The sequence below is a fragment of the Aplidium turbinatum genome, chromosome 5 (assembly GCF_918807975.1).
Source record: "Aplidium turbinatum chromosome 5, kaAplTurb1.1, whole genome shotgun sequence".
In the NCBI taxonomy this organism is placed as follows: domain Eukaryota; kingdom Metazoa; phylum Chordata; class Ascidiacea; order Aplousobranchia; family Polyclinidae; genus Aplidium; species Aplidium turbinatum.
The window spans coordinates 31,078,290-31,103,299 of NC_137476.1; the positions used below are offsets into that span (position 1 = coordinate 31,078,290).

A 25,010-nucleotide genomic window follows, 5' to 3' on the forward strand; every position below is an offset into this window, starting at 1 on the left:
AAGACAGTAGCGTAGTCAGGAATTTTGAAAAGGGGGTGTTGACGGCCGGCGGGCGAAGCCCGATGGCGTGTTCGCCGAAGGCGACACTTAGCGGCGGGGGGTCTGGGGGGCCTCCCCCAGAAAATTTTGAAAAATTATTTTCAGTTTGGTGCATTCTGAGAGCATTTTCAAAAAAATTGTGGGTATGAATATTCCTGTAAAATGGTGCTGTCCGGTGGCATAGCAAAAGGATAAGATCACGTTTTCTTCGGCATTTTTCGAAAATAAAGCTAAGTCTCTATGTTTTGTCGTTGCTAATTCCAGGCTGAGATATTTGAATGTTTGGTATTAGCAAAACTCGCTCTTTTAATGCGGTTTCGTTTAAAATTAGGCAAACTTTGTTTTAGAGACATAGGTTGATTTGCTTTTTTTTGCGAGATTATTACAGTTTTATTATTTATCAATTTTCTCCTTGGTTGATCCCAAAAGCGATCTTATTCCGGTAAGTCACTAACTTTTATGCTTTAAAGTCAACCCAAAGTTTAGAAAATGTAACGTCATAGACGTCATACATCTTGATGAGTGTCAAACAAAAAGCTTTGAGAGAATGAAGTTACTTTATTTCTAATATATTCATGTTTTGTATAACGAATAGCTGTTTAGACGTTAATCTATATCGAACAAGCGATCTCAGCAGTTACAGATGGCTTGCATCCTTGCACAGTTTGACGTGAAATTACATCATAGGCTAAAGCTTTTCTTGCAAACAATATATTAAACTACGCAATATAAAGCAAAGCAAACAATATAAAGCAAACTCTCTACCAAAGCTTTACAATATATTAACATCCGTAAATTCAATTTGAAAGGTTGAAACCCCCAACCCCCCTCCCTTGGCTACGCCACTGGTGCAAGACATGCAAGACAGTGATATATTATTTAATTTCTCTTGTTTTCTACTGCTATTGTCTACTGTAATATAGCCTACCAAAAGTCCTACATTTTTGACATGTCTGATCTGTTGAAAAAAATAAATCACAGTTTGATTCCGTATGGGACTTGCAACTGCCATTGCTAGCGAAATTCTGCGTAGCTGCACTTTCTGATTATCCAACAGTCTGTTAGTTAAATATGCCTCATGATTTGGACTAGTCTGTCAGTTGATAGAAAAATTATCAAATACTGCACTGAAACGCTGTGAAAACGTTTTTCCATGCTTACAAAATACAGATGTCAAGACATAGTAGATATATCAAACACAGAGGCGGCCACATGCGTAGCCTTATGACATTGCGAGCATTGAGGCCAATAAAAGTAAATAGAACAAATTTACTGTGACGGCCACTAGGCATAGTTCAACTGCAATAAATGCTCTGCAAATTATTTTTTATTCTTAATATTTCTTTTTCCTTTCCACGATGATTTCATCAGGAGAATGCACTACATCAAATGATAAGTTTAAAACACAAAGTTAGCGAACAATTCTTATATTTCTTATTAAGATGCCAAAAATGCAGTATGACGGAACAATAGGCTACAGTTAAAGTCAACATGTTTCTTCGTTTATTAGACGTGAAAACAAGCTTCACTTATAGTAAAAATAATCAATTAAAACCCTAACCCCAGCCAGCTGATTGTGCTGCTTTTTACATCGATTCAACGTTGTAGAGCGTTGAATCGATGTAAAAAAAATGTACAATCTTGCTCACGGGGACGCAGGTCTTACAATTTATACAATTGTGCATGAAATCCTCGTGGATAGGAAGAAGAAATATTAAGAACAAATAATCATTTAACACCGGTGGAGCATAATTGCAGTTTAATAAACTTTAAATAATATTAACACTTAACAGGACTATAACATACCAAGCTGTTGAACACTCGACAAGGAAAGCAAAATGCGGCATCCTTAGCTTCTGAACACTCCAGCCAGAGATAGTCATCAAACCATTGTGAGCGAAATTTTCTACCTTTAACTTTCGGATAGTTGGCCTTGACAGTTTTAATTCGTCCTCTACTAATAACATAATTACATGCTTCACGGCATTTTGGCCATAACTATGTTTTGGCAAAGGGAAGGCAGGATCAAATTTATAATCTTTTAAGTCCATTGTAGAATTTTAGTTGGTAAATATTAAGATTTACTGAATCACTGCTCTAAATAAAGAACACTGATTGTACGGTTTAACAAAATTCTCATTTGTTGACATTTGACAAACCTTTTTCCAGAATTCATTTACAAGGTGATACGCCTAAGCATTATATCACGACTTATTCAAATAGAATCATAATTAACAAATACTCCAGAAAATCCAACATGACCTTTCTTAAATTACGATCAAGAGTTCATTTCAATAGCTCAGTTAACAAATGCAGTAATCTATTTCTAAACTGCTGAACAATTCTATCCATTAATACATGACCCAAAGGAATGTTCGCTTAGCTGAGCTATTATTGCTGAATTTGAGAAATAATGCGAAGTTCTTCTATTTGAAGCGATGGATTAGGAAAAAGGCTATTCCTGATGCTGAATGTAAAAACGTTACAGTTGCATAAAAAGGCTGTTCGTTAACGTTAATGCTGAATATTTCACAATACAACAAATTTTCAAGAAATTGACACCAAGAATTTGGACTAATGATATTGAAGACTGGTCAGGACTTAACTACAAAACTGCAGTAGAAAAATCTTACAACAGAGAAACTTGGCGTCTCATTGCCTCCAACCCTCGACGAGAGGAAGGAACTTAATGATGATGATGACACAAAGAAATACGTTTACAAACAAGTGAACCCATTTAGCATAGAAATTAGAATCAACGTCAAACTGTGCTATGCCAATGTATACACAAATGTAATCTCGCAATAATTAATCAACTGGAAAGAATCCGACAACACAGGCTATTTTCGATGCGTTAAAAGTTAAAAATAACACAATTTCAGAAATATGGGCTCCACTGTATGACAAAAAGCGGCATAGACTCCTTTTGAGTCTGAAAACTGTCAGAATCTAAGATAGTTAATAGACTTGTTTTTTCCGGAAGCTGCAGACAAAGGGAGAATGTAAATGTTTTTCTGTAACCCAACAGACAACCTAATTTCCAGATAGGAAAGTTTTGATTTCGCTCACACAACTTTTATTTTCACAAAAGTGATGTTACACTGTGGAAGCAAATGACCCTTATGCTTATGCAGCAAACAAATTAAACCGAGCTAAAGAATTACAACCGCATGACGTAAAAAGATGATATATTACGCAACTAAAATAGCCAACCTATGCAAGAACCAATCTGCTGGGCTGCGACTAGAATCACAAAATCATAATAATAACTACAGCACAAAGAAAAAGTTTAAATAAAAGAGAGAGCTTCCTAGCCCTACCCCCCCCCCACCCCCCCTTGCAAACTTGAGTTGACTTCAGGTTGGGATCCAAATATTTAAAAAAAAATATTAATATGTCATAATAAAATAAAAAATTAAAAAGGTGATGCCCAAAACATTGGGGGGGGGGGGCAGCTGCCCCGCCTGCCCCCCCCCCTGCCGGCGCCACTGCCTACAAGTGAAGGCATAACACAGATTGGAGATGTATTTTGTCTTTAATGCATGAGCGATTGTCAAACTGTTTTGCGGGCCGCAGAAAATTCTTTGACGGGCCGCAGGTTCGTCACCTCTGCCCTAGACGAACTGCTGTCCAAGGCTGACGGGCTCCGTCTGCCCGGCTGTTGTACTGTCTTTTGTCTGACCTCTCACCTGTAACCTGCCCGACAGGGTTAGACCTGCCAGGGGCAACGAGCCCCCGTCGGTATAGCCCACAGGATCCTTGAGGTACTCAAGCCTCCCCACCACGGCAAGGTAACAAGTACGGGAGTGAACAGTTTCACTCTGTTTTTCTTTAGGCTTTTTTTATTAAATGCTGCAATATGTTTTTTTTTACTGCTGCACTATGTGAGATCATTAGTAAACATCTGCAAACTCTCAAGGAGAAGCTGTCATTTTATTTCTCTTCAGCCTCTACTGATAGCCTTGACTGGGTTAGGGTTAGGGACCCATACAGTTCAGCAGTTTTTGGAAAGAACATGACTTTGCAGGAGCAGGAAGAACTAACTGAACTGCGACAAAATCGTGGTCTGAAGCTAAGCTTTGCTGATCTACCTTTGGAGAGTTTTTGGTTGACTGCTGCCAAGGAGTTCCTCATTCTGGTAAACAAAGCTATTGTGACATTGCTCCCATTTTCCACGACATATCTGTGTGAGGTGAGCTTCTCGAGCCTGACTGCCATCAAAGCTAAAAACAGAGAGCGACTGAAAGCTGTTGAGGAAGAGCTTCGTGTGTGTCTTTCTTCAATTCCTGCCAGGATATCAGCTCTTTGTTTATCCAAACAGGCACAAGTTTCACACTGAATGAGTAAAATACACTGAGATTGACATTTTGTACATGTAACTCTTCATATTTCTCAGTGTAGAACAGTGAAATCTTTCCCAAATTTAACACCGGTCGAAAATCAAAATCACAACAGCTTCGCGTTTGTCTTCTGCAATTTCTGCTCCAATATCAACTTTATGATCATCCAAACAGGACCAGATATCGCACTGACAAAAACTAAAAGTAGCTGAATTGTTGTTGTGGTGTTTATTTTATTGTATCATTATAAAATCTCGTTTAGTGTTCCGTCAGATTATTTCAATGCATAAAGTGTTCCGTGGCTCAAAAAAGGTTGAAAAACACTGGCCCAGAAGATGTTTAGAATGCTGCACACTACTGGTGTTTATAATGCATTTCCGAACACTGAAGTAGCATTTAGAATGTACTTGTCTCTAATGGATACGAATTGCTCGGGGGAACGTTCGTTTTCACAACTGAAACGAATTAAAGACGTTAAACGATTGTTACGGCCAATCTCTGTACAAATCAAACGTCATATAAAACCGTTCAGGTCTACTGAATCTTACGTCATGGAAATTCCTAAAAAATGAGCCAAGATTGCACCATCGTTCGTAAGACTTGTATCACATCTGTTGAGAATTACTTCACAATGTTTCACTATTACGTCACAGTAACTGCGTACGTGAGTTTGAGATATTGCAATCTATTCTGGTCATTCGTAAAATGATTGTTTGAAAGTTGGTAGCATATTTAACTGTTTGCTTAGTGCTTGTCAGCTGGACGAAAATTCCGTCTTTATCTAAGTAGTTTGTATTGTAGTGACAGTTTTTAGAGGCGTACGGTGTTGCGTCCCATTTTCGATAGCCGCGGGCTAATTTTACAGAAATACACTTTTTGAAAAGACGTTTCAAAAGAGTGTTTGTTTTTCGGTCATTACATACAGACGAACGGATTCGGGAATTTTACGTTACAATTTTCCCACGAAGAGATTATGGTTTACCGCTGTGACCATAAATAATAAAGACGTTACTCTAGCTGGTGTTTGTACGGAAGCACAGGCAGCATAAATAATAAAGACGAAGTTGTTGGTTGATAGGCTACAGAAGCAAAGAAATAATAAAAGAAGATCTTGTTGGTTGGTAGTCTACAGAAGCAAAAGAAAATTAAAGACATGTCTTTTCAGTTGGTACTGAAGAACTTCAAGCTAAAATTTAAAGGCGTTTCTTTGTTGGTTCTGAAGAAAAAACAACATTGACATTCATTGGCAAGAAAAAAGATTAAAGATAATCGATCTGTGCTTGAAGATTCAAGTGGACGAATCCAAGCAAGTGTTGTGGAACTTTAGGACTTCATATATATAACCCTACAACTACGGTATTGTGCATTTAAATTCTTTTTGCATTTTTTACGGTTTTTGCAGTTAATTTTTTTATAACTACTATAATAATAATTTGTGTGTTTGTGTAACTTAATTTTTTTTAATTGTTAAATTTAGCCCCAACATTTAATATGTCTACACTCGGTGGCGACAGGGACTCGACCGCCGTCGACTCGACTGAGTTTAAGCCTGATGATGTTCTTTGCGGTCGGGCAGGCCATTCTGGGGAGGGACCCAGTAATGATGAGGCTAAGTCAGTTCGAGAGGCCCGGCATCTTAGAAGGGATATATTGACTCAAATTGGGGAACTTTCTGTGGCCCTAGGTTCTTTGAGTGATAAGCAGGAACTGTTAATTTTTCGATCTAAGTTATCTACTTTAGAAGAGGAATTAAGGCATTTCCATGCTCTTTTGAGTAAAATTTTTAACTCTGCAATTTTGGCAGAACTTCGTGATAGGGTAGATCCCGAATTTAACTCGTTGAAAAATAACTTCGAACAAAAAGTAAGTGAGTTCTCAGATATGTTGGATGCTGACATACATCCTGAGGATAGCCCCTCAAATGTAAGCACTAGGATGTCTGAGAGCTCGTCACGGATAGTTGCACAAATTAACCTACAGCTAAGACGAGAGGAGCTCCAGATACAAGCCGAGGCCGAAGCAAGAGCTGAGGCCATACGAGTTGAGGCTGCCGCGAGAGCTGCTGAGGCCGCCGCGAAAGCCGAAGCGAGAGCTGCTGAGTTCGCACTCAAAGACGCTCAGTTGAGGGCTGAACAACGTAAAGAGGTAGTTTCAGCTGAATATCGATCAGAGGCGGGATCCCGGCGTAGTTCTAAGAAGGGCTCTTCTAGGCATTCCAGAAGTGAACATCAATCGCGGTTAAATTTACATAACTTTTCCAGACGCCTGTTCAATCTGTAAGTGGACCAGTGCAATCCGCACGTTTTCCAGCTGTTTCAGGAGGTCTCGGGGCCGCGGCTAAGGGTCTTACGAAGGCTCTAGAGCCAAGGCCTGCGAATTATAACCGAACTCCTCCCTCAGAGCGTACAGGTCACGGGGCCGCCATTAGCAGTAATGTTTTGCCCCCTTCACAGTATTCTGCGCCGCTAGTTTTTGATCGCCCAGCTACACATAATTTGGGTGGTTGTGAGAGGCGTATCGCGTCTCCTGATTTTAACTTGTGTAAGGATCGTGATCGTGCTGTGCATGTGACTGAGCCCCCTGAGCCCCTTAAGGGATATGGCTTGTCTTCTCCCGCTAAATCGAGTTCTCAACAACAGGATTGCTTTTTTGAATACCAAAATAATAGGACGTTTTTCGATAAGGCGGCCTTGATTGGTTACGATGGTAATAATATGCCATTTGTCTTCTTTAAAAATCGTATTACGGCCTTGATGGCAGCTTCGCCCTTTAAAGGAACTCGTTTGACTTTGTTACAAGCAGCTTGTGTTAGAACAGCTGCGCAAACGATTGCTAATTTGGTTTCTGACACTCCTGGCTTGTCAGAGGAAGACAGGATAGAAATGTCGTTAGCTCGCTTGTCCCAACGTTTTGGAGTTCGTGGAGGTCTTTTCGCCGAACCGGAAATTAGAAAGTATCGCTATGGTAGAAAATTGACTTCGATCTCTTCCAGTGATTTGAAAGAGTTTAAAGATGAATTGTCGCAGTGTTTGCTTTACGCGCAAGCTTATGGTCAGCGTGATAAATTAGAAGGACGTTTTGTTTTGGATTTGGCTAAGCGACTCCCGTTTGACGCTAAGCAGCGTTATCTTGACTTTTTAGGTGATCAGTATGGTGGCACTGATGAGCCTACTTTTCAGAGTTTGTTTGAATTTGTAGTACGGGAGGAAACGCGCAAGTCGACTGATTTTAGCATTATGCTAATGGGCGATTCTGGTGAGTCGCAGCATTTTAAAAAGTTTGGCAAAGGAAAATTGCCTTCATGTCCGGTTAGGCAGACGTCGGTAAAACCCCATGATGATGTGATGTCAGGGAGTTCGCAGTACTCGACTGCTGTTGGCGCACTGCGCGGTGGTGAAGCCAGACGTAAAAACCTACCGGCATGCATTTGTTGTTCGTCACGTGGTCAAGTTGAATATCATTTTTTGTCTAATTGTAAAGAATTTTTGCGCTTGACAATTAAAGATCGGAGAGATGTTATTGTGAAAGCTGGCAAATGCTTGAATTGTTTGCGCCAGCATATGGTTAGGGATTGCGTTCATGCAAACAACTGTCGTCAATGTGGGCCTAACAACGATAGGAAACACTTTTTTCTTCTGCATGATTTTTATGTGACGTCACGTGATTCTCTGGATTCGGACGGCAAAGATGATGCTTGTGCCAGAGTTCCTGTGCGTAATGTTAAGATTGGAAATGTTAAAGCAGCTTTTAACCGCGTTACTGCTGCTCGTGTTTTGAATCCAATGACTGGCAAATCGAAGTTGGTGTATTGTCAGCATGATCCTGGTTCGCAGTTGACTTTTGTTTCGAGTGATTTGGTGTGCGAACTTGGCCTTAAACCGTACGATAAAGCGTCGTTTAAGATGGATACCCTGGTTGGTCAGAAAGCCACTTGTGCTGACCTTGTTAAACTCAACATCAAGTCGTTAGAAACTGATGAACTGTTTTGTGATATAACCTCGGTGGTAACCCAGCTTGGGCTGACGATGTTAAAACTTTACCGCATAAACAAGATTTAAGTGGTTTTCGTCATTTTCATGACGTGAATATGTTTCATTTGAATGATTGTAGTACTGTAGATGTAGGGGAGATGTGTCACCAACGGATCATTTTTCACATATTTGTTATTTTCTGTCCATACAAAGGCCATGCGTCCTCCTTTTTTGGCATAACCGTAGGTCACATACCCTGGTATATTCAGCCAAAAAAGTTTTTTAATTTTCCAACTACTAACTGCCGAAAATTAACTTTTAAATGATAATAAAAAGTGCCCCGTTGGTCAAACCCCTATACGACCAACGGACCACTGCTATTCGACCAACGGGTCACTTCTACTTGGCAAAAAGCTGGTGCACTGGAGCTTATTTTGGACTATTTAATACACGAACAACATACACACAACACAACAACATAAGCAATAAGCACTAGAAATATGCTTTTATTATGAAATTTCATTTCCTATTTTCATATTCAATTCAATTTCATAATATGAGATTCAAGTGTTTTTGGTGTTTATTTTACTCCTTTTAAATCTCATATTTTTCTAAAGTTGCAGAAAACTTTAAGATATCAGACAGGCGTTTTGTAGATGCCACGGGTGTTGGTGCAGTAGTTTTCTCACTATTCATTGATTCATTCTCATAACGAGCCAAACGTTGTTCGTGGTATATCATATTTTTTCGCCGACTTTCGAACAAAAATGTTTTGTTTCAAAACATCTTCGACAGCTTTGTTGAGATTTTCCGAACTAAACAACCCTGTTTTATTGCTAGTTGTTTTAATTTCTGACATCTTTAGTCTGAATACATAAAGGAAGACATTGTCGAACAATTAGCTAGTGACCCAATGGTCAAACAAGTGGGTGGTCCGTTCGTCAGATACATGATAGTTTTTGGATTTCATGGCCTGGTTTAATAATGGATATAATTTAAACATTTAACTCATTGCAATTTCATTAATCAATGAATAAGCAATCAGCAAACAAAAAATAGTCTTGAAAAAATAAACCGATGGGTGAAAAAAATTGCAGAAAAGAAATGTTCAAAATTTACTTTCTACCTTGTAAACCATACTTTTCTTCATAACAATACGAAAAAAAATCACAGGTCCCCGCAAAGAAGATTTCCGAAACCAAAAAGGTTAATCTCAATACCACAATAACATTTTTCGTGCTTCCAGTTTTTATTTTAAGAAATAGAAGGGTGGTCCGTTGGTCGTACCCTGTCCGTTGGTGGAACATCTCCCCTACTGATTGGCAACGACAACGCTTATTTGATGTGGGCCAAAGAAGAGCGTGTTGGTGAAAATCGTAGTGAACCGCATGCTTTGCTCACTCCTCTCGGTTGGTTGGCTTGTGGTGGTAAGTCACCCTTAGATGAAAGCGTTGCAAAAGTGTGCAGAGTGCAGACGTCTTCAGAGTCGGATGTCATCTCTGGCTTTCAGCGTAAAATTGAGTCTCGTGATATGGAAATAGCAGACCTGAACAAAGTCATTCAGGATTTGACGTTGCAAAATGAAACCTGTGAATTGTCTCGCAATGATAATTTGGCTAGAGAACTTGTTGAACCGAATATTGAGTTGAAAGATGGTCGATTTGAGATACCTGTTCCGTTGAAGGAAGATATTGATCTACCTAACAATTTTGTGTTGGCGTCAGATAGAGCTGCTGCTTTAAGGAAGAAGGCTTTAAAACAACCCGAACTTCGTGATTTCCTTACTGACACCATGAAAGATCTTAAAGCTAATGGCTATATTGAGCGTGCTGGTGAAGCAGGAAATGTCAAGGGTTTTCAGTGGTATTTACCATACTTTTTGACGTCACAATTAAAAAAGCGCATTGTTTACGATGGCAAGTCTGAATTTCGAGGAACTTGTGTTAATGATGTAATGTTTTCGTGTCCTGACTTGTTAAACCCTCTGGTAGATGTCTTGGCTAGATTTCAGCTTGGTAGATTTAGTCTCATGGCTGATGTGACTAAATGCTTCTTTCAAATGAAGTTACCCGAGTTGATAAAATCAACTGAATTTCACAACGCCCTGAGACAGAAGCAGATAAACTGGGAATTTATACCTCCGTATGCTCCAGCGCAAGTTGGCGCTTGGGAAGCAATGGTAAAACAATTTAAAATTGCATTTTTTCACATTCTGGACTCTTCAATACGCAAGCCCAATTTCATTGAACTGCTTACGTACACCAGCAGTGCCGTTCGGATCGTGAACGAACGCCCTTTGGTACCTTTGAGTGACGACCCTAGGGATTTTACTGTCATCACCCCTGCCTCACTTTTGACCCCATACTTAGACCCATACTGTGCTGTTGGGCAATCACATGATCGTGACCAACTAAGGAGGGACTATCGGTTCAATTTGTCACTTTTTCAGCAGTTTTGGAGTAAATGGATCGATTTTTACTTGCCAGGGCTTCAGGGCCGGAAAAAATGGTTAAAAATGGCCGACAATTTGGAGCCTGGTCAACTTGTAGTGGTGGGTTCTCTTCAAGACATTGGTAAACGTGGGAAGTATCAACTTGGGAGGGTGCATGAGGTGGTCCCACAAATTAGGAAAGGGAAGCCTGTGGTTCGTAGAGCTAAAGTTGCCGTCTGCAACTATGATGAGAGTACGGGGAAAGTGAAAGTAGACTACGTGTTGAGGGATATTTCGTGCCTCGCCCCCGTAAAGAATACCTAAGTGTTATGGTTTGAGCCTGGTTCTGTCTGCGGTGGTCGACCGTTGTCTGAGCCCAGAACAGTCGGTTATTATCGCAACCATTGTATATAGCGTCATTTTAGCATGTACCTATGGTACCAATTTCATGTATCGTCGTGTATTATTCGTATTGTTGTTCATTCTTTGCATGCCTTTTGTATTTACGTATTAACTTAAACGTGAGTGATTCAAACAATTTGTGTATCGTTTGTTTTATTCATTGGCTCACGATTGTCCTTAAATTCTTTTTTAGTTATGCCATGTTGGACTGTCATAACTAGGGGCCGCTATGTTACGGCCAATCTCTGTACAAATCAAACGTCATATAAAACCGTTCAGGTCTACTGAATCTTATGTCATGGAAATTCCTAAAAAATGAGCCAAGTTTGCACCATCGTTCGTAAGACTTGTATCACACCTGTTGAGAATTACTTCACAATGTTTCACTATTACGTCACAGTAACTGCGTACGTGAGTTTGAGATATTGCAATCTATTCTGGTCATTCGTAAAATGATTGTTTGAAAGTTGGTAGCATATTTAACTGTTTGCTTAGTGCTTGTCAGCTGGACGAAAATTCCGTTTTTATCTAAGTAGTTTGTATTGTAGTGACAGTTTTTAGAGGCGTACGGTGTTGCATCCCATTTTCGATAGCCGCGGGCTAATTTTACAGGAATACACTTTTTGAAAAGACGTTTCAAAAGAGTGTTTGTTTTTCGGTCATTACATACAGACAAACGGATTCGGGAATCTTACGTTACAATTTTCCCACGAAGAGATTATGGTTTACCGCTGTGACTAACGATCAACAATGTGTCAACAACGTCTTGGTACACTGGCACTTTTGTGTATTGAAAGCGATCTATACTCCGTAAGATTGACCTCCAAAAACTATGCGTTTTCAATCGCTAAAACGCGCAAAGGTATGACAGTGCGTTTTAATGATCTCATTTAAAGTCTTTGCCATTCGAGTAAGTATACTTTTTGAGAAAAATTTATAGAATATTAGTAATCTAGAACGATTATACTATAAATCTGTAATAAAAAAATTAAATGTGACAACCCCACGGTATGAACATAATATAGGCCTAATAATATGAAACTAGTGTAAACAATGCAAGCGTTTTGTAAATACTAACAAAAAATGTAAAACGTTTGTAATTTTTAGTTTATTTTCATAATATTATATTATGTTAAATTCCGTGTGGTTGTTAGGTTTTTTGTCTATGGTTCAAGAAAATCACCTCTTCACCAAAATTGTTTTATAAAATCTGTAATAAATACAAGTAATTTAGTAGTCGAAAAATATATTTAAACTTAATATAAAATTTAATGCACGCTTCGCTTGGCCACCCTGTAAAAGGAGGGTCAAAAAAAGCTTGAAAACTGCAATTGTATATTCTTGATCTCTTACGCCGTTTAGTGGGAGTGTGAGAAGTAACTAAGGACACTAATTGGCAAAATCATTGCTTTCTTGAAAGTTTTTACACAATCTTCTTTATTTTTTTCAACTAGCAGAAAAAATCGTGATTCATCACAGTGTGTACATTTTGACTAAAAAATTTGTCACTGGCAATAGATACATGTTTTATGGTCAAACCGACAATGCTGAACGCGAATTTCGCCATTAAAATGAGCTCCTGTGTACCATTTTTGAGAAAAAAAGTTTTTAAAAAATTTGATAAGTTGTATTATTCTGTATAATACATATAACCAGAGTTAGGGTGCATTGTGCTAAATAAACATGGTCAAGTCAGAGAAAATAGCGCCTGTGACTAAATCCAGTTGAGGCAAAACTCGGAAGTGTTGTTCTGAAGCTTTGCGCTTGTATTCAAGTTACGTTGTAACGTTGTTACAACGTAATGTTATTGGGTTTCACGAGCAGTGTTCCTTTATGCAATTTTTGTTGGCAAAATAGGTCGGTGTGCCAACTCAATCTACAGTATAATAAATTAGAAAAATATTATATACAGGGTGATCAAGCCAAGTGTAGACAGATTTTGATTGTTTAAAACAAACCTTACTAAAAAGGAAAATTGACATTTCCTTTGTGTCGGCATTATTGACTAAATAAACAGTTTTCATTTCAGGATAAAAATTTTAGAATTACGTTTATAATGAGCACAATAAATGCAACTATTCAAGAATTGTTCATAGCAGGGAAGACCCCCAGTGAAATATGCAAAGTTTTGAAGGCTCGTGTTAGCAGGAGTGAGGTTTATAAGGCTATAAACGCTTGAAAGAGACAGGCTCGACTCTTCCAAAGGTACGAAGCACCCCAAAACGCAGTATAAGAACTCCAAAATTAATCAAAAACACCAGGGAAAAAATGAGAAGAAATCCCCAGAGAAGCATTCGAAAACTGGCATCAGAGGCTGGAGTGAGTTATGGAACCATGCAAAATGTCCTAAAACATGATCTGCAACTATCACCATACAAGAAAACCAAAGTTCAGTTGCTCTCGCAAGCTTTAAAAACCAAAAGATTGGAGAGAGGAAAGCTTCTTTTCAGGACAAACTTGGTGATGGCACGCAGCCACCAGTTCTTTGGACAGACGAAAAGTTATTCACTGTCCAGGCTGTGCATAATCATCAAAGTGACCGTATTTATGCAAAGAATAAGGAAAATATCCCAATGAATCAAAGGCTGATGTTCCGGAAACAGAAACCATACTCTGTGATGGTTTGGGCTGGGGTAACTTCAACTGGTAAAAAAACTCCTCTCTTCTTCATTGAAGAGGGAGTAAAAGTTAATCAACATGTTTATTTGAAAATGTTGAAACAGAAATTGATTCCCTGGATCAATGCAACATTTGGAGAAGACGGAATAACTCTTCAATAAGACGGGGTTACGTCCCACACAGCGAATCTTGTCCAGAACTTGTGTAAGGAGAATATGGCAAGGTTTTGGCCAAAGGAATTATGGCCTCCATCCCCTCCTGATTTAAACCCAATGGACTTCGCGATATGGAGTATCTTGGAGAGTGAAGCCTGTTCTTCAAATCATTCAAGCGTTTCAGCTCTGAAGGAAAAATTGCGCACTAGCTGGGAAAATCAGACACCATACGTGCCTCATGCAGTCAAGCGCACAACAGACTAAGGCGTTTGGTGAAGGCAAAGGGAGGATATATTGAAAAATAAGAGTAGCCTACATTTTGTTTATTTATACTTTTCTTCGTATTTTTCTTTATATGTGTACATTTTTTCCTGTTTGGATGTACTGTTATTTCAATAAACATTTGTCTACACTTGGCTTGATCACCCTGTATAAATTTAAAGACTTTTTCTGGTATTATGAAAATATATAGCTTAGTACTGCAAAATGGTGTCCGGTCGTTTGATCGACAGACATTTGGTCGACAGGACGTTAGGTCGACAGAACGATTCATTTTAGGGTTAGAGTTAGGGTTAGGTTAGGGTTAAGGTTAGTTAACTAACGGATTAGCCTACTTCATACTTACGGATCTAGCAAGCATTTTATTTTTTTTAGGCGGGAGGGGTTATCAAAATGCAATGCTGAGTAGGTCTAAATCAGGGGTTCCCAACCATGGCCTCCTAGTGGGCCATGAGCCTTTTTCAAGGAGGCCATGGAAAAATTTGAAAAATAATAATTATTTTCAGTGATGTACGCGTATACAAAAAATATTGACGCCGTCAGCGTAAACGCAAACGTTCGAAAAACCATACGCCGTATGCGTCAACGTAACACGTAAAAAAAGTTGGCGGCGTCAGCGCATGCACTAGCGTAAACTTATTTTGTTTGCTAGGTGCCAAACATTCACACGGTATAAACCACTCAAAAGAAACAAGTTTTATTTTGAATTTCCACGAAGAAACACAAGCATCTGAAAGTGTTCATCTGACATTTTGCTGCGTTTTGGTTTCAATATGTCTTTGCCCATTGAAAACATTCTTTCAACTGCAGCGCTGGAAGGTATTGGCGTGTTGTAGCGAAAAAACGACATTAAAAAGTATGCGTTGACGCTATACGCTAAAAAACCGCGAAAACTTTACGGCGTAGCCTCAAGCGACAACTAACCAAAAAAATGTGGCCGTAAGCGTTAGCGTAAACAAAAAAAGCTAAAACTGCTACGCCCCCCACCCTCCATACAATGTGCCTTTTGCCCACGTCTTTTCCATCATAGACTGGGCCTCCAAAGCCACATACGACATCATCAACCAAAGCCAAATTCGATTTGAAGACAAACCAATACTCGGACACGAGCTGGAGCCGACGACAACGACGATTTCCGAACTTGTCAAGACAATGCGAAAAGCTGGGTAGACGTTCAAGCAATACTGACCACAGGGTGACAATACCTAGTACCCCTGTAACTGTAAAAGAAGTAAAGCCCAATAAGTTTGATTTGTTTGAAGTCATGAGAGAGCTTCTTTGGGTTGCAAATACATGTCAAATCTTAATCCCAACTAGCAGTTATTCATCCAGAAAAAATGTTGCATTGAAATATTTGTGGAGCATCTCATGTACAAGCGTTGGCAGGTGTGGAAACGCCCAGCACACGCCCCCTTCAGTTCAGTTTGAGATCACAGAGAGAAAAAAGAGCGAATTCTCCACTTTTGATTGACTTGTGATACCAAATCAAACAGTTTCAATGTTAACTTAACGTTTTGCAAAACGATGATTCAACAATTATGCAGCCTGTAACTATGTTGTGGGTAGAGATGTAAATGCAAAAAAAACTAACCGTTTTTTTTAAAAAAAAACGTGTTTTTTTTTCAAAAAAACTTGAGCCAAAAAAACTCTCGTTTTTTTGTTTTTTTTAATATTTTTCTCGAAAAGTTGCAAATTTTTTGAAAATTGCAGCTTTGTTTCATTATAGTGCTCTTGAAAAACATTAAATTACTAAAAATGGTTTTATTGGTGTGCTGAAATTCCTAAGTGTTTGTGTTTGGCAGCATATGTTTTTGCATAGTCCTACGTATTGTTTCGCTTTCTTCTTCATTCTCAGGCATGTTTGTGGCAGTAGACCTGACAAACATTGAATTAATGCAATTTGATACATGACATAATGTAGATGAGTTAATTTCTTTTTCCTTTAATGGAAGTTAGCCTATGGTGTTAGTATACTGTGGTACTGGTTATTCTTGTACACACTCAATGGGTTGACGAAATTTTGGCAAAAACAAGATGGCAGTATTCAGAACACACATTGCCTTGTTTGTGGTAATTTACTAACGCAAGCTATTGCCAATAGCTTGTTTAAACATGTTTTGTAACTGATAGCTTACCAACGATGTACCGTATATATGCTTTATAAATGTTGAAACAGAAGTATTCTTTTCGTGTGTTGTAAGATCTTGGACACTTTGTCAGTGATGTTTCTTGCAGATTATTTGTGACATATAATGCCAGAGATCTTATCACTGATATTTTTAGCTGTCAAAAGTTAGTGCATTTGTCAGAAAAGGTGTAGGACTGTAGGTTAATGTTCCTTTCAAATGCCCACCACCCATGTTGACTATTGCTAGTAACTACCAACCCTAAATGAAGAAATTTTCCCTTTGAAGTGGAGTTTTTCAGCACCGCTCAGTGTTCACATAGTGAATAAATGCTTTATAATACTTTTCCTGACAAGTATAAAGTTTTACCCATATTCCCGCAATGCAGGATAAAGATACAAAACAAACATCAAAGATGAAAATTTATTTTATTTGAAAACTAGGCCTACTGCTTTTTGAGATAAAAAGAAATTGACCTCTTGTCGTTACGCACCAATAAAACCATGATGCAAAACTTTAATTTTTTTTTATTGGGTAGAGGAAAGATTGACGAAAAGTTTGGCAAAATCAGAACAGTGCTGAAGTCTCAAAATTGGATGGATTAAGTGCAACCTTACTTCTTTTAAACATGTCTATGACAGCACAATGGTGTAATTACGGGAAAACAAACATAACTATGACATCATAAAGGAGTATTGAACCTCTTCAGGGAAAATAAAAAAACATCAAAATGTTTCCATCTTTCACTACATTTAAATGTGATTTGGGCTAAAAGTTGCGACTTTAGCACTACACTGCTTTTGCCAAACTTGTCATTTTCCTCTAAACAATTAATTTTTTTTTTCAATTTACGCATCATGGTTTTGTTGGTGCGTAACGACAAGAGGTTAATTTCTTTTTATCTTAAAAAGTAGTAGCCAAAACTTGTTTTAATGTTGATAAACAGATAGCCCACCCCAGAAAACATGGGGATAGAGCTAAAAATTATCTAAATATGTTGAGCGGTTCTTGAGATATTGCCGTTTTTCTATTGCTCCTTATCTATAAAGCCACCTAGTGACTAAGGTTATTTCACTTGTAACTCGAGAACCGCTTGTGTGATTTTCATCAAGTTTGCACCAAATGCACATCCACTGGAACAATCTCTTGACGTTGTACTGGAAAAGGTGTGGTGTGCTGGTGAAAAGTGCGTTTGTGAAGTAGAGAAACAGGACCTTACCACCACCTGGTCCTGACGTAACATGCCCATTAACCAAAATCCCAGGTGGCTTCGAAACTGTACACGAGTGTGGTACTGCATTTAACAACTGGCTGGACCAAATTACAGACAATAGTACTTAAGATGTGCCAATCATAGGACACTGACGTGTTACTATTACTATTTGAGACGATGAGAAATCTTTATGGCTCGTGTGTTGAGACTTGAGAGACATATCGTCTCATTTGAAATAAGTTATACGAGTTATGAGACTGTTTTTTTGTTGAAAGAGACGCTATTGCAATGAGTTTACCCTAATTGCTGCATATTGTGACATTTAATGTCAAAATAGGTAAAAAAAACAAAAAAAAACAAAAAAAACGAATAAAAAACAAAAAAAAAAAACGATAAAAAACAAAAAAAACGAGCTCGTTTTTTTTATAAAACAAAAAAAAAAACGTTTTTTTACATCTCTAATTGTGGGTGACTAAGCAAACCGAAACTAGATTTATCCAGTTCAAGCTCATTTTAAAGCCGCACAAAAATTTTCTTTGCAAATTTGATAACATTCAACGCACAATGTCGTTACTGTTCAACACATTTTGATCAGTGACGATCGGTGAGGGAAAGCAAGGAAAGCAGTGCTTACCTTAGCAAAAACTATGCAAAATATAATGACTGAATTCTAGGTTTAACTTCTTATTATTTTTATCACGTCTATTTTAACTTGAAAATTACTGTATTCGTGACTAGAATTACTCGTAACGCTTGTGAGTAGTCTAAATCCTCACCAAACCGCATGTCTTGCCTATAAATGCCAATTGACGCAAACGCTTCAGTGAGAAACAATCACTGAGGCTCCAGGTAAGCAACTATCAAACTTGCTTTCCCAGATTCAAAAATGTCAAAAAACGCCTTCGTTTTATCCAATCATCACTAGTTTTGCAAAACGTCACCAGCTGCTTAGCCAATCAGATGTGTTATGGTTATGGTAGGTGAGTTGTGCTTTCCCAGTGACGTCAATTGGTACATTCGCTAGAGCGACTAGACTAACTCGTCAGAATGGTCTCTCGTCACGGTACACGCACAGCATCATAATGCCAAAAAGCTTGTTGCTGTTTTTTGATGTCTCCTCGCCATGTACTTTAGCCTACTGTACTAGCTTTCATAGTCATGCCTTTGCCCTTTTTACAGCGTTGATATAACGTTACTTCGCCAATGAACGTTCAGGTGCGGATGCAATATTTAGTTTGTTAAGCTTCTATACGCAGGAGGCAAACTTATCCAGCTTTTTGTACAAATTGCTTGCGGTTGTAATGTTTAGGCCTAAGTGTTAGTTTTTGTAGTGTAGGCTTAACTGAATATCTGAGAATGAACATTCATGACGAATTGAACATTTAGACAACTATTATTCCATGTCTAACACAGGATGTTGGTCCTGCAACGTTAAAATTAAGATTGTTCATGACTTCTAAACATTAAATGGATGTATGATCACGACATAGGCGAAGCACAATTTGACAGATTTTTATTTTTGATTTGTTTTGGAAATGCTCTCAGAGCGCACCAAATTGGAAGTGTTTTTCAAAAATTTCTGGGGGAGGCCCCCCAGACCCCCCGCTGGAAGTGTTGCCTTCGGCAACACGCCTTCGGGCTTCGCCCGACGGTTACGCCCTTCGTGCCTACTACCTTGCTGCAGCATATTTCCAAGTTGCTTTCCCAACGGTTTAAGCCACCGAACGTCACTGATTTTGATACAGAGGCAGAGCCATTGTCATTTAGCTCACTGTCGAAAACAAGTAGCTCTGTTTTTGTTCTCTGTGAATGATAATTGTAATATAAGGCCATGAAACTTCGCATATCCGCAATCCGCATACATACACTAAAAGGTGCCAAATTTGATTCATTTTTACACCATACGGAAAGCTTGTCCTACCAAAAAAAGAACAAACCTTTTCAAAAGTTCCTTTCACAATTCCCGCATGGTTAAAAAAGGTGCAACACTTTGTAAACCAGTAAAAAAGTTACCTTTCTACTGCGGCGGATGAAGAAAAAACAGTAGTTGGGTTATAGGCTCGAATCCCAAAGTGCATGTTGATTATTATTGATCGCAAGCTACCATGCGACACTAAGATATTTTTGCATAATTCATAGAAAAAACAATCACAACAAAAATCAATGCATTAAACGTACTTCGTACAAAAAGTAAAATAAAGTACGTTGATACAAAGTATGATGTTTAGTATCGCTACAACACATCGGCGATTCAGTAAAAATCGATTCAAAACGCGGAAAAATTATTATGACTTTACAACTCTGCAAACGATACGGAGTAAAGTATATTATATTCAATCAGCAAAGCAGTACTTTTAGTGTTTAGTGTTTAGTGTTTTAGTGTTTAGTGTTTACTGTCGCTGCAACACATCGGCGATTTAATAAAAACGAAGCAACTCAGTAATTTTGTTCAGGATGGATTCAAAATGCAGAGAAATTCTTATGACTACAACTCTGCAAACGATACGGAGTAAAGTATAATATTATATTCAACCAGCAAAGCAGTACTTTTACATTGATTTAACGTCTGCAGAAGTTGAATCCATATATAAAGCACTGATTTTTTTAGCTGTGCAGACAATGTTGTTTACAATTCCAAAGGGTGGAACAAACAATCAGTCAAAATCGGAAGTACATTCTACTCAGAACAAACACACTAAAACGTCATTCCAACTGATCCTTTTCTTAATTTTGTAAAGCAATACTTTGACAATCGTTCGATTGCATCCTAAATTAAGAATCCTTTTGTAACTTTTCATCCTCAATAACATCTAGGCTACAAACCTGAACAGAAGTCAGAAGACATCAAAGTCTACTTAATCTCATCAACATTTCTATGGCCGAATCTTTCAACGATTTCTACAGCATGTGTTGTCCATGCATGCTTTATAAGATTGGTGAGCACGGAAGCATAAGCAAAAAAAATCAGCCGAGTATTAATTTAGATAAAAAGGTTTCTGTAGTTTTATCAAGCGATGCCATTAATACAGAGGCATTCACCTTCAAAAGAAATTAGTCACTTTGATCAGTTTTCAGTCTAGCGGACCAATGGAACATTTTCCAAGTTCCGGGCTGGCTGATTCGTTTCATAAAACTTTTCAGTTTTGGTGACGTGCAAATGCTCGTCGGTAAAAAAACAGTTCAAGTAACAACATTAAGTGGTAATGGTTTGATCACAGAATTTACGAAGTACCACAGCTTGTCAGCAACATCTTGCGGTTAACTGAGTTGGAAAATAATACGGCCAGATGTCGCTTTAAAGAGTATGCTCTTCAAAGCGATTTATCGAAGTGTTTGTTGTTGTTGAGCCATTGTCTAGTTCAGAAGATTCTTCTGATGACATCAGAATTTGCTTGGAAAATTTCACTGGCGCTCTTTCCACGGGAAATGGACAAACAGCGCAGGCTTCCTCGTTGCTATCGGGAAACATGGCTGAAAAATAAGCAAACACTAAGCTGCAGACAGCCAGCAGAGCAACCCAGCTGGTCGTGCTGCGTTTTACCACGGTTCAACCAAAATAGATTAGCAGTAAGCTAAACGGAAATCAAAATGAAACACTATGCATTTTTCGATCTAACACTAAAGTATCTGCAATAGAAGTTGATTGGTTGGTTTGGAATCTTTATCCTCGGACTGACAAAGCCTTGATAGGTTATTCCTTGTAGTTTCTCATAACTTACTTGTAGAGGCCTTTGACGCCGGGCCGGTCACCGAGATTGACAGAGTAAAGTTTCCAACTGTTAAAATGGTGTTGCCATGCAACTACTGTATTCTATTCACTAAGTCTACCCAGAAAAATTTGTCATTTTTACATTGACGTTGGGTTTGGTATTTATTAATAATAATATGATCGTAATAATCCTGAATGAACCAATAAACAGTATTCGTTCCAGACATATTATTTTGCATGCTACCCAGTTTACACATGAAAGGTTATCTGAACACAACAGGCTTGCATGACAGTGGAACATGTAATTCTGGAACTTTGTCATGCGACACTATCTAGGCAGTAGAGTTGACAGAGGGCCCAGGGGATGATTTTTGTCCTAGGCCGGGATGATTTTAGGGGCCCATAACCTTTCCAAGGATTCAGGGAAATTAAGGAAACCACGGCATATGCTTTGGATATGGTACAGTTTTCTCAGAAATGTCTTGGTTTTGAAGCTGAGGATCTTATTGGTACCGGGCCCAAATTATCCTCTCAACGGTTCCGCCTATAAGTTGAATATGTAACTTCTTCTTCGTCTAGCTTATGAGGCAGCAATTCAGGCAACACCTCCCAATTGCTGCAACCAGTGCAATGTCTTCATATCAGGGTCTATGATATCCACATGCTCTGCAGGTCAAAACACTGGACAATATTTATGATGTGCTGTGCTCTTTGAGGTTCGCCGCAAACACAAGCTGGTGTCACACAAACCCCAGAAAAACATCTTGTACTTGAAGCGACCAACACCAGTACGGACACGATTCAGAGTCACCCATTCTTTTCTCAGCAGGTCTGAGCCAGGTGGTAGGCCTACGTTAGTGTCTGGTGTGACTTGGAGCTGATGGAGCCGTGAGATGTTTTTCCAGCAGTCTCTCCTAAGGTCGAAGTGATCTTCATGAAGCACCACAATGTGTCTAGAAAAATGGTGTCTGGAAGGCAGGCGTTGCCGTGTGAACTGTTGTGGTCAAGGACTGCATTGTGGAGCAGATGGCCGATCAGAGACCTTTGCCTTTAATGCGAGCCGTATGGTGGAGTTCTCTCTGCGTAGTTTTGGAGGGGCGATGCCTGAAAGCACTAGTACTGGTATGCAACGAAAGAGTTTTAACTAACGAACACCTTGCAGGCTGAGTTGAGAGTCGTTTATTAGTATATTATGATGATTATTATTTGTGTTAAATGTTTCCATTTTCAATACAAATGCAAAATAACGAAAACACATCTAATAACTCAACCTGCTGAGATATTAACTTTTGTTCAGGCCTACATTTTTACTTTAATTATTATTTTTCTTTTTACTTTTTTCCGTTCCTGATTTAAACTCCATGTTCCGTGTTTTCCTGTAAAAAACAGGAATTTCAAGCACAACATGGAAGGAGAAAGTGTTAAGAAAACAATACGAGACAAACTGTATAAAGACTAGGAAGGGTTGTAATGTGTTCCACTGGCCATACTGGGCTCCATTTTTAAATATAACTGGGATCAAAAATGCCACATTTTAAGTAAAATTTATGGCCTGTATAGCTGAGGTATACTTTATTAGCAGTTTTCATATCATTCTTCAATTGCCAACACAGACATGACTACGCTGCTGGTTAGGCTACTTACAAATTTCAGCATGGACACAAACAATCTCTACTTTGTATAGTCACTCCACTTTGAGCAAACCTGTATTGACATACCTGCATGATTCACAATCATCAGGTCCATGATAAACAATGGAAGTGGTCGCTCGATGAGTAGTTCGGTCGTATGGAAAATCTTCTAACCCCTTATGGTAAACCTTGCAAGCCTGAAATAGATTCGAAACAATATGAGGATAAAATTGAATGCCAATAAGGCTAAGAATGTGAGACTAATCAAAAATGGGAAAAACCAACTGAAAAAGGTGATCTGGTACTATGACACATCCTCAAATGGGCGATCTACCTAATACAGAAAGCAATATCACTAAGAAAATAAATCAATAGCTTTTTTTCCCTTGGTCTGAACCTTAAAACATTTGACCAGGCTAACACACACAATAGTATTTCAATAAGATAAATTTATGTTATGGAACCGGTTTTCTTCCATTAGGAATCGTCAGCATAACTGAGTCGAAATAAAAATTAGCCTACATCAATAGATGTCAGTACAACTGAGTCGAAATAAGAATTAGCCTACAATATCAATAGATGTCAGCATAAATGGACCAAAAACAAACGAAAAATTACAAATTAATTAAATAAATAAAACTGTTCATGACCTCCAATCCTTCATATTCATTTCTTTATTTCTGCCTTTTCTTCTCTTCATAGTTTAAGCAAAACGCAACTATCGAATATTGTAATTTCAATTTGACTTAGCTTGAGCAAGTAGGCTATAATGGCAAACGCTTGAAAATTCAAATAAAATTTACTAAGCAGAGGATTATAGAAATACTATGTCGGTGAAATCTAGAATAAATGCTTCTATTACATCATCATGCTAAACTTGCAATTGTGCAAAAATTTAAAGCAATCAATGCGGCAGAATAGTTGACAAGGTTAGGAAAAACTATAAAAACCATATCTATGATCAAAAATGGGAAAAACCAACTGAAAAAGGTGATCTGGTACTATGACACATCCTCAAATGGGCGATCTACCTAATACAGAAAGCAATATCACTAAGAAAATAAATCAATAGCTTTTTTTCCTTGGTCTGAACCTTAAAACATTTGACCAGGCTAACACACACAATAGTATTTCAATAAGATAAATTTATGTTATGGAACCGGTTTTCTTCCATTAGGAATCGTCAGCATAACTGAGTCGAAATAAAAATTAGCCTACATCAATAGATGTCAGTACAACTGAGTCGAAATAAGAATTAGCCTACAATATCAATAGATGTCAGCATAAATGGACCAAAAACAAACGAAAAATTACAAATTAATTAAATAAATAAAACTGTTCATGACCTCCAATCCTTCATATTCATTTCTTTATTTCTGCCTTTTCTTCTCTTCATAGTTTAAGCAAAACGCAACTATCGAATATTGTAATTTCAATTTGACTTAGCTTGAGCAAGTAGGCTATAATGGCAAACGCTTGAAAATTCAAATAAAATTTACTAAGCAGAGGATTATAGAAATACTATGTCGGTGAAATCTAGAATAAATGCTTCTATTACATCATCATGCTAAACTTGCAATTGTGCAAAAATTTAAAGCAATCAATGCGGCAGAATAGGTGACAAGGTTAGGAAAAACTATAAAAACCATATCTATGATCAAAAATGGGAAAAACCAACTGAAAAAGGTGATCTGGTACTATGACACATCCTCAAATGGGCGATCTACCTAATACAGAAAGCAATATCACTAAGAAAATAAATCAATAGCTTTTTTTCCTTGGTCTGAACCTTAAAACATTTGACCAGGCTAACACACACAATAGTATTTCAATAAGATAAATTTATGTTATGGAACCGGTTTTCTTCCATTAGGAATCGTCAGCATAACTGAGTCGAAATAAAAATTAGCCTACATCAATAGATGTCAGTACAACTGAGTCGAAATAAGAATTAGCCTACAATATCAATAGATGTCAGCATAAATGGACCAAAAACAAACGAAAAATTACAAATTAATTAAATAAATAAAACTGTTCATGACCTCCAATCCTTCATATTCATTTCTTTATTTCTGCCTTTTCTTCTCTTCATAGT

The 25,010-nt window shown here is 38.1% G+C and overlaps 1 protein-coding gene and 1 long non-coding RNA gene across 3 annotated transcripts; one reads left to right on the forward strand and one right to left on the reverse strand.

The window, feature by feature from the left end:
• The first annotated feature begins 4,054 nt into the window (after positions 1-4,054).
• Positions 4,055-4,378, forward strand: LOC145771126 (protein FAM200A-like). The gene has a single exon (XM_082582863.1). The coding sequence runs from the start codon at positions 4,055-4,057 to the stop codon at positions 4,376-4,378; it is 324 nt and encodes a 107-aa protein (XP_082438989.1).
• Positions 4,379-19,674: 15,296 nt separating this feature from the next.
• On the reverse strand, positions 19,675-23,666 carry LOC145771329 (uncharacterized). Of its 2 annotated transcripts, XR_014289192.1 has the most exons (4): positions 23,566-23,666; positions 23,003-23,112; positions 22,620-22,660; positions 19,675-21,046 (listed from the first exon to the last, which is right to left on the reverse strand). It is a non-coding gene; the product is annotated as an uncharacterized LOC145771329 (long non-coding RNA). The 2 variants fall into 2 exon arrangements; XR_014289193.1 differs by lacking the exon at positions 22,620-22,660.
• Between the last annotated feature and the right edge of the window lie 1,344 nt (positions 23,667-25,010).

Coding starts and splice junctions, on each gene's coding strand:
- LOC145771126 (XM_082582863.1), top strand. CDS start 4,055: ATGACTTTGCAGGAGCAGGAAGAACTAACTGAACTGCGACAAAATCGT.